The 17,590-nt window shown below is 40.5% G+C and overlaps 1 protein-coding gene across 1 annotated transcript in view; it reads right to left on the bottom strand.

Annotated features, from left to right (window-relative positions):
• The window catches only part of adgre5 (adhesion G protein-coupled receptor E5), a 28,218-nt gene extending 14,336 nt beyond the window's left edge, over window positions 1-13,882 (bottom strand). Inside the window, exons 1-5 of the mRNA XM_062970520.1 lie at window positions 13,739-13,882; window positions 7,319-7,465; window positions 5,045-5,091; window positions 3,731-3,823; window positions 124-289 (exon numbers count right to left, since the gene is read on the bottom strand). Coding sequence (XP_062826590.1) covers window positions 124-289; window positions 3,731-3,766 — 202 coding nt within the window. The 5' untranslated portion in view covers window positions 3,767-3,823; window positions 5,045-5,091; window positions 7,319-7,465; window positions 13,739-13,882. The remainder of the gene's footprint in view (window positions 1-123; window positions 290-3,730; window positions 3,824-5,044; window positions 5,092-7,318; window positions 7,466-13,738) is intronic.
• Between the last annotated feature and the right edge of the window lie 3,708 nt (window positions 13,883-17,590).

Genomic DNA, 17,590 nt, shown 5'->3' with positions numbered 1-17,590 from the left:
ATCAAGCTTCCCCCACTAATGGTATTATAGGATACAGAAAAAGAAGGAGGACTCCATTTTCTGCCAGAAAAAAAGTTTCAGATCACCCCCCCCCCCCCAACTCAGTACTCTACAGCCACTCACCTGTGGTTTCACTGGACACACTGCTGAGCCCTGAGGGGAGAGCAAATGCCAAAACTCTGAGGAAGTCTTCTACTGATTTCATCATCTCGGTGACTGTATTGTGTCTTTCCACCTTGCTTGCAGTCTTCAACAGACTCATTAGACTATCCAATAGAGCCAAAAGACTCTGCAATGGAGGATAAGATGTAGCTCAATTGAGGAACTATACTCCAATTGTTCAAGTTCGAAAGAGATGCTAAGAGAAATGCATATTCACTGCAATTGACATAGTTTCCTTCCCACAGTGGGTTTATGATTGAACAATCAGATTTGTCAATGTTAACTCATGTTTATTTCTTAGTGATCAATCACAAACCAAAGCAATCAGAATGCAAGATACACAGTAAAGCAAAAGCACATGCTATGTCAAAAAGACATCTTTTACTGTTTGAGAGTGCTTTCCTTCTAAATACATGCTAATCATATTTAGTGTGATCCCCAAAGACTTCCAGAAGAAAGGGTGTGGGGGTGTCAATTAAATATGGTCATCTGCCATCAAAAAACCGGAGAATGAGAATCAGAGAGTGTGTGAAATTTAACTGTTTGTTTGTTCTTGAGCATACGGAAGAGTGTTTGAAGCTGCCTTAAGACAATGCACTGAAATGTAAACTGTTGTGTAGTTAGCTCTGAGAGAGTGAATGGTGCCATAATGCTAATATGAAAAGGCCAGTTGTGCTCACTTGGCTCAGGACATTCCAACTGAAGTGTAATGTCTTTATCTTCTATGAAAGGACTACCAGTTTTCAGCTTTTCTGATGGCAAAGAAAACCTAATAGTAAAAATGGGTGAGAATTAGAAAATATTCTGTATGTTAACACTCTGTTCCAGAGCAGAGCTACTTGGAAGGAAGCCCCGTCATTTTCAGCTGTATTTACTACCTCATAAACATTTTTAGGACTTCATCCAAAAAATGGCAACAATCGTGAAATATTAATAGCACATACACACTGATCTCATTTCTCTTTCTTGCATGTGGAACAAGATGCACATTTTAAATTTCCATCAAGAATAAAAGAAACTGGCTTACAGGCATATTGATTTCCTCTGTGGTTATAACATGTTGCAACTTATATCTCAGTGTTAAAAGATCTGTTGATAAGGCCCTGCCTGAAAACAATGAGCGCTGCTTGATGTAGGAAGGTTTGTACAAATAGAAAGATCTCATGCTGCTCAGACGATCAAATTCTTAGGTATAGAATGTTCCTACACCTTCCTTATAACCATTTTATTTATGCACATGTTCAGTTTGTTGTCCCATCAGTTTTTTTTACAAACGTCATATGAGATGATGTCTGAAATAATATTGCGCAATTTGGTTACAGTTCACTTTTGAAGCAAATGTTTGTGTGTGATTCTCTTGTATTTTTTATGAATAGATTTCTGACAGTTAATTGTCTTTCACAGTGGTTAATATATTGGTCAAATGCATTGGTTCATTTATGGTTTTTTACTCTTAGTTGCCAGCTGGAATCTGATGTCTGTTTCTCCCATATATATGTGTGTGTGTGTGTGTGTGTACACACACACACACACACACACACACACACACACACACACACACACACATATATATAAAATCTCTCCTACCAGTATTTAACACAGCTGGGATAGATCTAAGTCAGCTTGGTGAATCAGACTTGAGTTTGCCAATATTGCGCAAATGTATTGGTTTATGCTGAGTGATGGAGATAGGATGAAGGAGTCTGAATTTGAACACAGGGAAAGTGTTTTTTGTTTGGGATGGGGTGCAGGATACAAATGAAAAAGAGCTGAGGGAAAGCATTAAGGTAGAATTACAATGACCAGATCCCATCTGATCTTTAAAACTAAGCAGAACCAGTCTTGGTTAGTATTTGAATGGTAGACCATCAAGTACCAGGTGCTGTAGGCTATATAGTTTGACCTCCATATCATGGAACATATGTCCCAAGACACTTCCCCCACCATGGATACATGAAACCATGGATAATAGTCAAGGTAAAGGTTTTCCCCTGACATTAAGTCTAGTCGTGTCCAACTCTGGGGGGTGGTGCTCATCTCCATGTCTAAGCCGAAGAGCCGGCGTTGTCCGTAGACGCCTCCAAGGTCATGTGGTCAGCGTGACTGCATGGAGTGCTGTTACCTTCCCACTGGAGCGATACCTATTCATCTGCTCACACTTGCATGTTTTTGAACTGATTGGCAGAAGCTGGGGCAAACAATGGGAGCTCACTCTGCTCCCCGGATTCAAACCACCAATCTTTCTATCAGCAAATTCAGTAGCTCAGTGGTTTAATCTGCTATGCCAATGGGGGCTCCTAACCATAGATAATAGTGAACCCTATATCTTGACTGTACTTTGAACATATCACAGATCCACTCTGGGGGACTTGGATAAGTCAAATCATGGAAGATATCAAATACAGGTATAAGGGGGAGGAGGTCATACTGTATTTTAGAAGAAGCAACTGGCAAAACCATGTCATGAGTATTCTTTGGCCAAGAAAAACCTATGAAATACACAAGGTCACCCTAAGTCAACAGGTGACTTGAAGTCACACATCAGTGAAAGGAAGATTAAAGCAATATGTGTTTATATAACAGAAAGACTTTGCATTACTAATAGTAAACTCCATAAATTCAGAATTTCAAAAACTTTAATTTTAATAACAATTGAGTTTTTGATGGACCCTCCTGACATCCCAAAGCAGGGATCCTCAAACTGCAGGCCTCCAGCTGATTGGATCTCCAACTCCCAGGACCCCAGCTAGCTTGTTCAATGGACATGAATTATGGGCGTTGGAGGCCCAAACAGCTGGAGGCCTGCAGTTTGAGGATGGCTGTCCCAAAGTAAATTGTGACCATTTTTAAGGGTGCTTGCACAACTTTTCTGTCCAGAATCTACAGTAGCAAATTATGTTGCTATGGCGTGGAAAGCAAAACTGAGTGCTCTAAAAAGCAATTGTATTTTCCCTGACATTTTCTTTCTAAAGGCAGGAAATAGGAGAAAATGTCTTAAGAGTCTATTGCAAACATGATCGAAGAGCAATGCCATGTCACACACTTTTTGCATGTATCTGCAATACGCAAAGTGAGGATGGAAAATTTCAAGCCTAAGTGCTACATTGATGTTTTCTGTTTTAGACCAAGTGCTACACACCAGGAGGGGTGTGTGTGTGTGTTTACCAGCAGCCCAGGAGCCTCTTCTATTTTTGTCTCTGCTCATTGATTGGAGGTAACAGAAAAGAAGCCTTTTGAAGTCAGGCAAAGTTTTATATGGATCCAAGGTATTGAGGTATCGCTTACAGCCCAGGAAGTGGATGATTTGAACTGTATTACAGTCAGAGTGAAATATGGAGGCACACCACAGGGACTCCCAGTTGAATACAGATCCCTGCAGTGTGTTTCCCCAACATGGACAGTGTGAAGTCCTATTCCTCTTACAATCAATAGGAAATGCTGGCCTCTGTCCCTGCAGATTTGAGAATGAGTACCACAATTTTCTAATCCCAATGGCATTGACCTTTGGGTCACAAAAGCAGATGTGAGTGGACACAGAGACGAAACAAACTCATTAGGTGAAACATACCTTCAGAACTATTTCAACATCCCCAGAGGTCCGCATATTCAGTGAAGAATTATAGAGATGTCTCACCTCTGTCGTAAAGTTACAGAGGAAGATCTGCAAAACAATTACCCCACAACTCCATTGGGTGGAGATGGGGGTGAGGAGGTGAGAACGGGAACAGCTGGGCCAATTGTTACATTTGTTTAGAAGTTTAAGGGTCAAATCAGATTCAATGTTGGCCCTGGCATGCTTGATTTAAAAATAAAATAAAATACTGGGGGCAGGGGGCAGGTGGCAGGGGAGGCCAAGCTGCATTGAGTCAATGGCCTGAGAGAGGGTCCCAATCCAAACTCCATCAGCACACCAGTTGTTTATTCGAAATGGGAGAAAAGTCAAAAAGGGTTGGTGCTGTGGGCTGGGAGACAGGAAAGGGGGTGTGGGAATGGTGGAGAGAGGAATGTGAAATAAAAATGCCTGGCTGTAATCCAATTACAACAATTTGTTCTAATGCATTTAATAGCAAAATTCAAAGCAGCTCATATTTTCTACAACAGTAATTTAAAAATTCCCCTTTTCAGTAAACTGAAAGCTTGTTTTCAGGGAAACAACAATATTTGTGGCCATTTTGCTTCTGTTGCTACACAACATAAGAGATTAGCTGCAACACACTGGTTGAGGCAGACAGCCTTTGGACCGATAGCGTACTATAGGTGGCTTCCAGAGGACAGAAAAGAGAGAATGAACACTTAGTGGGAAGTTTCAATTCCACAAGTTTTGATCAGTTCTATGCGATATTCAGACCATTTGATATCAGAAACCAGCAAATGTTTTTAACCTGAAGTTTGTACCATATTGTCATATCTGGCTATAACTACTTCTTTCTTGGAAACTTGCTATGGACTAGCACTTGTCCACAGACCACCATTCTGTTTACTGGGCAAATAAATCAGGGTTGTGTTTTCTGTAGTAAATAGCATAGTATGTAAGTAGATAAAAAATAAGAGCATGCCAGAATTTAGCAATGTGAGAATGTCAACGAGAATTCCCAGTCCTCTTTAGCTGAACATAAAACATCTTTGGAAAATGGCCTCTACTAGTGTGGATCCCCTCTACTTAGTAACACACAAAAACCTTTCTACAGGTTTACTGGAAACCTCCAGGACAGATGTGACCTCATGCGGGTGGTTTGCCACCCCTTCCACTACAGCATGACAGCATTGGCTCCTCTTCCTATGACATATAGCTAGCTTTAGCTGGAGCTTAGCCCTGCACCCTTGATCTGTGCCATGGATTCCATTTGGCCTTGAATTGCAAGCTCCACTGTTTGTGACTCACCTGTCCATCTGAGCAATTATGATCTGAAGGTGCAGGAATGCTGATTGCTATGGAAATAAACAGAAACCAGAAAGTATTATTCCACATCTCTTTCAAAAGCATTATTCTGGTCTTTAAAAAACGGACAAAGCATTTTACATTGTTTCTTTATCAGGAATGTCCACAATGGCTTCAGTAGTTCCTCTCTGAGTGGGAACCACTGAATATGGCAGAATTCAACATCACATAGAGGACTTACCATGGCTGCATTTGGCTGAGGGACAGTTGGATTCAAGAAGTTCTACTTCAGACCAAGGGAATGAGGTAATTGGTACTTGATTAGAATCTGTTTGGTTACATACAGTCACAGCTGCAGATGCACTTTTCAAGATGTTGAGGAAGGAGGGATCTGGTACCCCCCTTTTGCAATGTGCTGGTATGCAACTAAAGCTGGAAGGTTCCTAGCTGCAGTTCCTCCTGGATATATGGGGTGCGGGGATACACCCAGACACCTTGATCATCTGGAGAAGGAGCAGCCTTTAACTGTCAGTGAAGGCTCTGTCTCCTTTCCCGGATGCTCCAAAATCTTATCAAGTACACTTCTGCTGATTGGCACCTGGGATCCTCCTACACTAGCTGCTCTTGAAAGAGAAGCAGCTTCTATTCCTAGATGATACCAGAAGTAGACTCAGTCTACAGACTCAGTCATAGACTGTTGTTTACTATTTTTGTCCTCCTTATCATTGTGGGAGGCCAATCTGTATTATTCCTATTTTTCAAATGTGGGAAAGGCATCCAAAAGAGATTTGGCAATGATTAAAAAGTCTACTCAAGCCAGAGAGCCAGTGTGATGTAATAAGGGATCTGGAGTACTCCTCCAATCAGCACAGTCAATGAGAATGAGAACTGCAGTGTAAAACACATTGGGGGCATAAGTCTGAGGATGGCTAAGTGATACTGACCAGTGGTTTGACTTGGTAAAAAAGTTCTTCCTATGAGAAGCAGCTGCAAAGCTCTACTAAGATGTGGAGATCACTGCTTGATGTTTGGCTGGCTGATCTCATTGTAGCCTGCTTCACAAAGTTGTTGTGAGGACAAAATGGGGAGAAGGGAAATTCATGCAGCCCCTCTCTGAGCTCTTTGGAATAAGAGCAAGATAAAAATCCTATGTTCTTTGCCATTTAAAAATTATTTCCATATGCTAGTGATATGTATCAGCTAATAAGGACAAATTTACACTACAAGAATCCAGGTTCTCTTGAGCATGCCATGTTTTCAAAAGTTTCATATGCTAAATGCAACTATAAAATTGTCTGGCTTTTTTGCTCCAAAGTTTTGCATTATTGAGGGTTAGAAACACAATCAAATATCTTTAAGCATCAAGAAGGCCTGGGAGCTATGTCAGAGCTTGGACTTTTCAGGCTAAAGTTCTCTGAGTAGCCATGTTGGCTGAAGGATTCTGGGAGCTACAGTCTGAGTTGTAACCCTTTGCAAACACTGATTGCTGTGCAGTACAATCAGGTTTCATCTTGTTGATGTCCCACTGAATTCTTGGCATGGAGCTGCCACATAAATTTTGGATTGTGGGAAGCATACTGAAAAAAGGTGCCTCCCCGGGATACAAACAGAGGGAGTCAGTGATGCCAGCCAAGTTTCCCCCAGCTAGAGGATCTAGGAACAAAAGCTGCTTGGGTTACAGGCACTGCGGAAATGGGCTTCTAATTCAAGAACCATCTGAATGAAGCAGAAACAGTGGTGAGCAGAGGGGGGCTAATTGTTGCCAGTCACTCAGGCTGGAAGAGGAAGCTGTCAAACCAGCATTCCAGGGGACTAGAAACTAGTCACCCCTGTGGAGATGAGCCATCAATAGTGGTTGTAATAGATATAACACACCTGGGAAGCCTAGTTAGATGTAGCCTGAGCAGCAAATGAGCACTGTTAACACATCTGGAATCAAATTGTCTTTGCATGCAGGGAGCCACTGAAACAAGCCAGGCGAGGTAAGTGTTTTGTCTTATTGAAACAATCAATAGAACTATTCTCCTTTTTTCTGTCTTGGGCAGATTTAACTTTGCTAGAACATTTATGTAGCAAATATCAATGTGAGACAAAAGGGAGCAGAGTCAATTTATGCCCCTGTTATTCCAGATCAGGTAAATGAACAAACATCCATAAACGCACACAGTTTTAGACTCTACATATATTATTTTGCACAGTTTGCTTCAGTGTTAGCCTTCCATCTTTAGAACACTGTCCCACCCAAAAGATTTTACAGCCTTCTCCATCAAAACTCACCTTTGCATTTTATGGCGTTTCTGCCACCACGGACAGCATCATTATATTTGAAGTGCCCTGTTGGACATATACATTTGTAAGACCCTATGGTGTTTTCACATGTGGCAGTTGGATCACAACAATTCTTATCCCCACACTCATTTATATCTGAAAGAGAAGGAGAAAAAGAAAAGAAAACAGCATGAAACTTAAGAAATCTGAAGAGATGAGGTATGTATGCATGCAGAAACACAAATATGTATGTGCCTCCCCAACAAAGGAAAACTGATTATCTGCTGAGTAGACTGGTGGCATATTTGGTGACAAAATAGAAATGTAAAATTGATTATGAATCATCTAAGACATGGTGAAAGGCATTCTTCAAAATTCTATGTGACATTTTGCTCATGGGCATACAGAAGACTGGGCAACTTGGAAGGCACTGAACAGACTGAGCTCTGGCACCACAAGATCCAGAGCCAACCTTAAGAAATGGGGCCACAAAGTGGAGCCCATGACATGTGAGTGTGGAGAAGAGCAAACCACAGGTCACCTACTACAATGAAGTCTGAGCCCTGCCACATGCACAATGGAAGGCCTTCTTACAGCAACACCAGAGGCACTCCAAGTGGCCAGCTACTGGTCAAAGGACATTTAGTATAATACCAGTTTTTTAACTTTGTGTTTTCAAATACATTAGAACTTGTTCCCTCAGTTCGCTTCTGACACGATAAATAAATTTTGCTCATGCTTCAACAAATAGATGTTTGTACAGTGACTTTAATTGTAACTGAATTAAATTATGTGTCTTTCATTATGGATGATAGCCCACAAGAGAGGCCCACTTGAAGCTGAACAGCATAATCACTCTGGTGTATGAGTGACCTGGCAAGTACTGGTAGTAAGAAAGGGGATTCCATTTGCCTGAAGAAAATCCCCACTCTTTATATCACATCATCTCATAGAACAGTAATAAGAAGCTCTTGAACATGTACATTTTGGGCTCTCGCCATTATCCTTTCCACAGGGAGATGCTCTGAGAAGTACCAAGGATTTCTTTTAAACATGTTCACAAATACATCTTATTCAGATTTAGATTAATCTCAGATGCAGCTTTCCATATTTAATTATAGAGAATCATTTAATTGATAAGAACAACTTAATATAACCTACGAAGTGAAGTGCCAAGAGAAGCAATGAACTCTGTACTTAATAATATAGCAATTTGGGCCAATAATAGGTTAGGATAATAACATTCACATACAGACAACTTCAGAAGACAGAATCAGAATTCAAAACTACTTTAATAGATTAGAGAGCTAGGTCAAAACTAACAAAATGAATTTCAACAAGGAGAAATGCCGTCAACTGCAGGGAGCAAGTTTGTTTTCTTCTGCCTTGGAAACTAGAACTCAGAGCAACTGCAGGAAAGAAGATTCCACCTGAACATTAGGAAGAATTTTCTGACTGTAAGAGCTGTTCAGCAGTGGAACACTCTGCTTCAGGGTGTGGCGGAAGCTCCTTTCTTGGAAGCTTTTAAACAGTGGTTGGATGGCCATTTGTTGGAGGTGTTTTGATTGTGCTTTTCCTGCATGGCAGCAGGTTGGGCTGGATGGCCCACATGGTCTCTTCCAGCTCTATTATTCTATAATACTAATTTTGGTCCCTTACTACTGCCAAGTTGTGTAGATCTGCTCTATATCAAATCATGCCCACTGTCATGACCAGCAGTTTGGTGGTTTTAGTTCAGCTGCTGTGGAATGCAAGAGGTCAAGTTCCCTTCCAAGTAATGGTTCATAGGCTGCAGAGATTATTTGAGAAGGACTGCCAATATGGGCTGCAATTGTGAATGTCTGCATTAAAAGAGGTGTGGAGAACAGTAACTATGGGATTTGTATTCTGGCTGGTTCCTCTGGGCTGGCTCTTGATACCCAGATCTTGTTTTGTATCCTGAAGCACCTTAGAACCTTGCAATGTGCCTATTATATCTTGGAGCCCTGTATCTTCATTTGGACTGACTTCTTGGCTTGATTCTGTCAATAATCATGGCATAGCTCAAAAGGTAAGGTACTGAGGGCTTTAGGTCTGGCCACATGGTAAAATGCATGACAATAAACCCTTCCTACATATTCCAGTGAAAGAACATCTGAGTGTGGTCTCTTTATTGCACAGTTAATTTCCTGCATCATTCAGGGGAATCTGGGGCCTAGCTGGTTTGTGGCTTGGGAACGCTTCTGGTACTCTACTGAGGAAGAGGAAAATACCTGACAGATTCCTGGATTGGAAAACCAGTTTGTACCTTCAGACACTGGACATCAGTTTGCCTTGCTTATTTCATGTTAATTTGGACTTTGTGCCTTTGTAGCTTGGGACTTTTGTTTTATTACATCAGCCATGTGCTATTTTGATGTTTTGTAGTCAGACCTTGAAAAGACTCTTTAAGTTCATTGCTTAGCAAAACTGGTTTTAGCACAACTTGGGTGTGTTTCTGCCCTCATTACTGGGTAGAGCCCTGCAACATGACACTTAGGATGTTTGCTCTACTTCACTGAAGTATTTTTCGATTGAAAACAGTTTATCATGCTTGTAGATCAAGCTCAAAAAATAGTAGATAGGTTTTCAGACCATCTCTCAAAAAGCACCCAAAATTCTGAAATCTGTTCTGCTTTACCAACAGCTCCAGATGACCAATCCCAAAGCTTTTGGAGTGAATTCACACAGTCACCTTCACTTTGACACACTAGCTTATTGTAGTGCTGATGTGACTTAAGAAACATCACTGCCCAAGCATTATTTGCTCTGAGAAGAAAGGAAGTATTATGTGCCCATCAGGCGTTACCTTTGCATAGCTTTTTATCATCTTTTATACTCTTCGCAAATCCTGGTTTGCATTTACAATGGTAATCCCCTATGATGTTGATGCAACTTCCATTAGGTCCACAAATGGAAGCATTTTTCTGGCACTCATCAATGTCTGCAAAGAGACAACTGCATCTATGTGAAACATGGCAAATCAATCCCAAGAGGGGGTATCATTTATTCAATGAGGAGGAAATAGCATGCGGCTGCAGAAAGACAAGTCATTCCAGTTCGTAGATTACAAAGGTCTGCTTTTCCTAAGCCATTCAAAGCAGCATGCTGTGAAATCTTCACTTAGAGCAGCAATTCACAAATGAAGACTTCTTCATGCATCCTAAGAGGACATGATAGCAGGGTATTGGAAGGGACAATGAGGCTTCCTATCCAAGCAAAGACTAGATTTCATTGGTGATTCCCATATGGAATCAAGTGGAGAAATACGGTAAATCTACAGCTCAAAAGAGGAAGAATGAAGAGAAACTCACACATCACAGAGAGAAGGTAATTAAATGCTCAGTTTCAGCTACAAATAAAGAGCAAAAATAGGTGATACTCTCTTCTCACTGAACACTTAACTAAAAAAGAGGATGCTATGATGGGAGTGCTGCCAAATGAAGCAGTGATCTTTCTCTCTCTTCTCTAACTGGTCATTCACTATTCCTTGCAGAAACAGAAAAAATGGATTGCAGAACACACTAAAAGGTACAAAGGATATCTTTCTTCACTTCAGAGAGTTTTGCAACCCTTGAGTTTTGGCACAAGCTTTGTGGTCTGCAGCCCACAAAGGTTGATGCCAAATAATGCTTGTTAGCCAATGTGGTGCCACATAACTCTATTGCTTTTGCTGCAGAGGAAGATGGCTACTCCACTGGAAATTTATTCATTTTGCCAGAGAACCACAAGTGGACAAACTCTGACAAAGGAATGTCATAGGTTTCAAAGAATAATGAATTACTGCTGTAAATAATAAGATCCCAAGTGACCGATGAGGAAAGAACATGAACAAAACTGCTTTTGAAAATCACAAATATAGTAAGTCCCTTAGTTACAAACATCTGACTTACAAATAACTCATAGTTAAGAATGGGGGTGAGACAACAGGAAGTGTGAAAAATCTACCCCTCAGAAAAGGAATTCAGCCCTGAAAGAGTTATCATGGGAAAAAGTTGTATCCACTGAAGTTTTATCAATAATCCTTGTTTCCACAACAAGTTAAATTTCCAAAATCCAATTTTCACAGGGACAAAAAGTGAAGTCAAAGCACTTTTAAAGAGGGGTGCAGACTGTAAAACAAACACCATAGGGGTGTAAATCCTTCCCTTTAAATATTTTACTTGTTCTTACTTTCATGCAAATTCAACTTAAGAACAAGCCTACAGACCCTATCTTGTTCATAAGTTGGGGACAGCCTGTATACCTTTCACTAAACAAGAGTAAGGTTCTATCCGTCTGTGATATAGAAACAGAACTTGCTCACATGTCAGCAGATTGGGCTTGTATACTTAGTGGCCACTTAAAATGAGAAAATTCTTAAGTTTTCCCATATATTATTTTTAGCAGTAGTAAAACAAAGATTATACAGAACATTATTCACTAGCTATGTCCGAACATTATGTCTGCATATCATATTAATTAAATGTTGTAAAATATGCAAATAATTTTTAAAATAATTTTTATTAAATTTTGAAAATAACAATAAAATCCACTTTAGTGGGTTAGGAAAGTATTTTTCTTAATACATTTTCTATATGGCCTTATTTCATACTAGTCTTGGCATGGGCAAACTTTGGCCCTTCAGGTGTTTTTGACTTCAACTCTCAAAAATCCTAGCCAGTTTTCTGGCTGTTAGGAATTTATTTATTTATTTTATTTACTTATATTCCGCCCTTTATATTTATATTCCACCCTTCCCACCTTGAAAGGGACTCAGGGCAGAGCACAACATATATACGGCAAACATTCAATGTCAAAGTATAAAATAAAGTATAAATTATAAATATAAAAAACAATAGAATCAGTTATCTGCACTTTAAAATCAATTGTTTAAAACCATCACAGATCATCCATACTGAATCCGGTCAGTCGGGTACAATTTCCTATTGTTACCTTATTGCACTGTCCCAAAGGCTTGGTCCCACAGCCAAGATTTTTCCATCTTCCTAGAGGACAGGAGGGAGGGGGCTGATCTAATCTCGCAAGGGAGGGAGTTCTATAGCCGAGGGGCAATCACTCAGAAGGCCCTCTCTCTCATCCCCGCCAATTGTGCCTGTAATGGTGGTGGGACCAAGAGAAGGGCCTCCCCGGAAGATCTTAATCTCCATGGTGGTTCATAGAGGGGAATTGTGGGAGTTGAAGTCCAAAACACTTGGAGAGCCAAAGTTTGTCCATGCCTGTAACTAGTCCCTATACAGAATCTCTAAAGTACACAAAAAAATCATAAAGTGATATGAATGGCAGATCTAACACACAGGACTAGTGAGCGAATGTTAGTTTGTTTTCATACTCCTCCCAAAAAACCTTCCCTTACTGTATTTTTCTTTGCCACATCATTTTTCTAAAGTGCTGTTCGTCTGGAGGTATTTTCAGATGGGAGAAAAGCTTAGGTTACAAAACGTGTACTTTGCACATGGAAGGTAAATTAAATCCAAATGTTGTCAAAATGGGTCGAGGATGGGTGTGTTGGGGAGACTTCAATGAGTCCTTCCAGCCAGAACAGCCAAAGCTAACCTAGACAATTCAACCTAGAGCAGTGGTTTCCAATCTTTGGTCCTTTATTTGTTATAGACTTCAACTCTCAGAAATACCAGCCAGCTCATTACCAGCGGTTAAGATTTGTGGGAGCTGAAGTTCAAAATATCTGGAGGACAAAAGGTTAGGAGCCACTGATCTATAGCTTAGAAAATTGACTTTTTTGGATTAGAAGTACCCCAATCCTCCAGCCAACATGGATAATAATTGTCTTACCCCTGGCTGTTTATATACTTCTTTATTTCTCATGGCGTAGTCCTTTATCCACTCTTTTGCCATTTTTAAACTGCTCTATTGTCAAAAACGTTTCTTATTTATGTACCTGAAAACAGCATCAGTAAGCTGCTCTGGTACAGGGTCATCCACAGCCATTATACACTACTGTGGGAAATAGCTAAAAAAGCATCTTCTAATGAAACAGGAAACTTTATGGAAGCCCTGATGACGGACAGTATTCAGTACAGTGAAAGATCCTTCCAAGACCATCTTACAGAAAGTGAAGAGCCCCTTCAGAATGCATTTTATCAGCAGAGCTAGAATTGTGAAACAGAGGGGGAAATGTATGTAATTAATGGAGCCATGAGTGGTAACAGAACATCCAATACAGATGTAAAAACCTTCATTTTGGCTATAGATTGCAGATGTAGGTAGGGAGTGTAGCTTTTTGGGTGGCTTATATTTTACAGCAGTGTCCTGTATCCTACAAGTACGAATTTTGACATCTATCTGTGCAGTTCATGGCTTCTCCTGAAGCCTTCAGGCCTTTTCTGTTAGCACTATGCACAAAAAGTAAACATGCAACATCTGGAGCAAAAGTTTTCAAAATGTCCTTACCTTTACAGTTGTTCTCAGTAGAATTCTTAAACGTGGTGTTTGGTGAGAATCCTTTAAGACACTCACAGATGTAATCCCCACAACGATTTTTACAGGTAGCGTGGGATCCACACTTTATTTCACTCTTCTGGCATATATTAATAGCTATAATATATAAGAATTCAAGTTGAAGTCAATTTTCTCATGCATGCACTAAATGGCCAGATGGTGGCAAGAGTAATTCTGAAAAGATTTTGGCCCAAATCCAATGTCACAATAGTGCTGCTCAGGGGTGTGATGACATTCTTCTCCCCCCTCATCCCCCCCCCCCCCCATAAATGAGTTCTTGGGGGTTTCTTAGCTTTCTTGGAATTATGATTTGGGGGTGGAGAAGGAAATGCAATATAGTGGGGAGATTACGCCCTCACCCCAATTCCACTGAGTGAAGCATTTCCCCCCCTCTAACTCAGGAGTATCAAAAATAAGGCTCCTCATACACATTTTGAATTATTTCCAAGGTGTTGAAACACTTAGAAGGACTAAGTAGAGATAGTAGAATTGGCAGTATTTGTGGTGGCTGGGGTGGAGGGATATTTGAAAGGGCAGGAGGATGGCAAGCCATGAGGTCTTGGGCAACTGATTCTGAGGAATATTACAGAAGACTTGGAAATGGCCAGTCATGTAATTTATTGCTATTGTGGGGTTGTTGTATGTCTTTCGGGCTGTGTGGCCATGTTCCAGAAGTATTCTCTCCTGACGTTTCGCCCACATCTATGGCAGGCATCCTCAGAGGTTGTGAGGCATGGATAAACTAGGCAAGGAAAGGAAAATATATATATCTGTGGAGAGTCCAGGGTGTGACAAGAATCTTTTGTCAGTTGGAAGCTAGCATTATTGTTTCAGTTAATCACCCTAATTAGCATTGGAAAGGTTTGTCTCTTGCCTGAGGGGCATCCTTTGTTCAGTCATTAGCCGTCCTTGGGGCTCCTCTGTCCTCAGAGCGTTGCTTCCCTGAGGATGCCTGCCATAGATGTGGGCAAAACGTCAGGAGAGAATACTTCTGGAACATGGCCACACAGCCCGAAAGACATACAAAAACCCTGTGATCCCAGCCATGAAAGCCTTCAACAACATATTGCTATTGTGTTTGCAACAGCCAGGGAGAAAAATTGTGAAATTCTTCTGCTTCAGATACCAAAACAATTTCCTAGGTTTGGAACCTTACTGTTCTTAATCTTGAAGACAAGGGAGGTATTTGAAATTCACGTTCAGGTAGAAAAATGTCAGGGTCTGCTATCTGTGGGATCCAGAAAGACTACTTTGTATTCAATATTCAGTTAGGTCACTCTACACATAAGAATTTGACAGCCTCCATGAAATTCTCTTTCAGTTCTTAGATTTCTGTTTTGCAGAAAGTGAGAGACACTGAGAACCATTCATACCTGATCTTTGCTGTGTCTGTATTCCCTTGCTAGCCCCTTTTCTGTTTATACTTAAACCACTTTTTAAAGTGTGCAACTGAAACTAAAATGCTGGAAGTGTGATTACTGAAGGAAAAATGCATTAGAGAGAAGATTTCATATTGAAAAACAATGCCCTACATCTCCCACACTCCACAGTTGCATCCTTAAACTTTTGTAGGATCTACATATGAAGTTTGTTAACAACTCTGTAAAATATTTCTTTAATGCTGCCCTATTTTAAATATATCTTTTATGCAATGTTTATGTAGTAAGGTATGTTTAGAGCTATATTGTACAGACAGGGCTAATAACGTATTTCATATAGGATAGATTGCTATTACTCCTATGTTCCAGATGAGGAACTGAGGTTGAGTATCTTGCTAAATATCAGACTTAGCAGGGCCAAGTCTTAGTAGTGCAAGCTCACACTGAGAAAAGCCCTGTCCAGGCTGGCTGAATTGAGAGTACCAAAGGGAATAAACCTTTCACTGATCTGAGACCTTGGAAATCTGATGCTGGTAGTTGATTTTTTTGTACTTTGGTAAGGTTCTCACAGGGAAGTCTAACCAAGGAATCTGCAGGAACTGCTACCAGATGGTGAAGATAGAGGAACTACAAACTGAAATTGTGGGCCAGCAGCAGCCCCCTCCTGTTCCCTGTCATTATCTCACTCTGTTCTGAAAAGCAAGGTAGTCGTTTTACCACAGCAGAAGTCTCCCGACAGACAGGGTTCACACCCTTCAGTACAGTTTCCATCTTTCTCATAATAATCACAACCTGTTTAAGAGGAGAGAAATGGAAGAATAGAATTGGTTAGAATTTGCCAGTGCATTATGGAAATAGCTACCATTATTGGAACCGAGCCTTAGAGAAAAGCACTCTGTTTCACTTTTCATAAAGTAGATTTGCCTCTTACCACTTCCCAAGTAGCCAGTTCATCCAAATATAAAATGGATATTGATTCATCTGCTCTCTGCTTTTAGTATCACTACTTTTTAATTAAAAACAAAGGACCTCTGGAATTTTTTGTACTCAGCTACAGGTTTAGGGTTGTAGACTTTCCTTTGTGGCATTCCCAGTGAACTTACATTCCTCACAAAAAATGAATAAAACCATTTAAAACTACAGGCCTTTTAATGCTGCTCTTACTGTCTTGATGATCCCGAAAGGACTTACAGTTTTCATCCTGAGCAACGGCTGTAAAGTGGATACGAATAATTAAGAGTCCTGAAAAAGAGAGATGGGAATGTCACATTATCAGATTTAGTCCATGTATTGTATCAAACCTTTTCGCCGAGTAGTTAGAAATAACAAAGACAATCATTTCCCTTTTCTCCTCATACCATCCCTAGGAATATTAGTGTGGGAGACTGTGACTCATCAAAGCCAACCCACTAAACCAGAATTTGAGCCTGAGTCTCCAACACCTTAACTGCTACACCACCATAGCTCTTTCAGCATGGGCCCTTAGGCTTACCAAACTTCAAGCATGGAGATCTCCCTTCCAAGCAGTGCTGGGGCCAGGCTATTTTGCAACCTAGGCAAGGGTAACTACTTATATCCCGCCCCCCTTGTGTGTGTGTCTAGTTTCAATTTTCATAAGCAGAAAAATGGATGTGGCTCAAAGCTCAGCTGGTTCTTTTTCCTCATTTAATATAAGAGGACAACTGAAAGCAAAGGACATTAAGGTTCACATTCAGGGACCCTATGCTAGAAAGTGAAAATCCACAATTTGCCACATTACAGAGGATTGTCTATGAATAGGAGACAACAAATCCAGCATGTTTAAAAGATGACTTAGAACAACAACAACAACAACAACAACAACAACTTTATTTGTATGCTGCTCTATCTCCCCCCCCCCCCCAAAGGGACTCAGAGCAGTTTCCAGCATAGGTAAAACATTCAATTATCAACATAGAAACATACAACATACCCCCCCAAAAAACATGAACATATTACTATTAAAACAATCATACACATTTAAAATTAGAAGTCAGTTCCAGTACTACTCCACTGGGTGAAATTCAGTTATCCATGGTCAGAATTTCAGGACTTATGGGCAGCACGACATGCGCTGGAGTACAAATATTAATTTTATCAGCTGATACTGACAGGAATTCAGCTATTATATGCCTATATTAGAGAGGCGAGTGGCCAACAGATCACTCTGAGAGACTTTCCGAGGGTTAGAAAACACTGGTTTTTATTTGTTATTTTTTACTAGCTGGGACTTGGAGCCAGGTAGCCCTCAAAAGAAAAAAAATCGCCCCCCTTCAAGGGACGTGACACTATTTTATACCCCTTGGGCTACATAAACTGATGGGCCAAGTGGCATTCACATATTGGTTAAAACAAATATTATCACCTCATGTGGAATGCTTCCAAATGTACATTCTGGATTGGCTAA

Source organism: Anolis carolinensis, chromosome 2 (assembly GCF_035594765.1).
Source record: "Anolis carolinensis isolate JA03-04 chromosome 2, rAnoCar3.1.pri, whole genome shotgun sequence".
Classification (NCBI taxonomy): Eukaryota; Metazoa; Chordata; class Lepidosauria; order Squamata; family Dactyloidae; genus Anolis; species Anolis carolinensis.
Note: the sequence above shows the minus strand (reverse complement) of the source record. Positions and strands in the feature narration are given on the sequence as shown.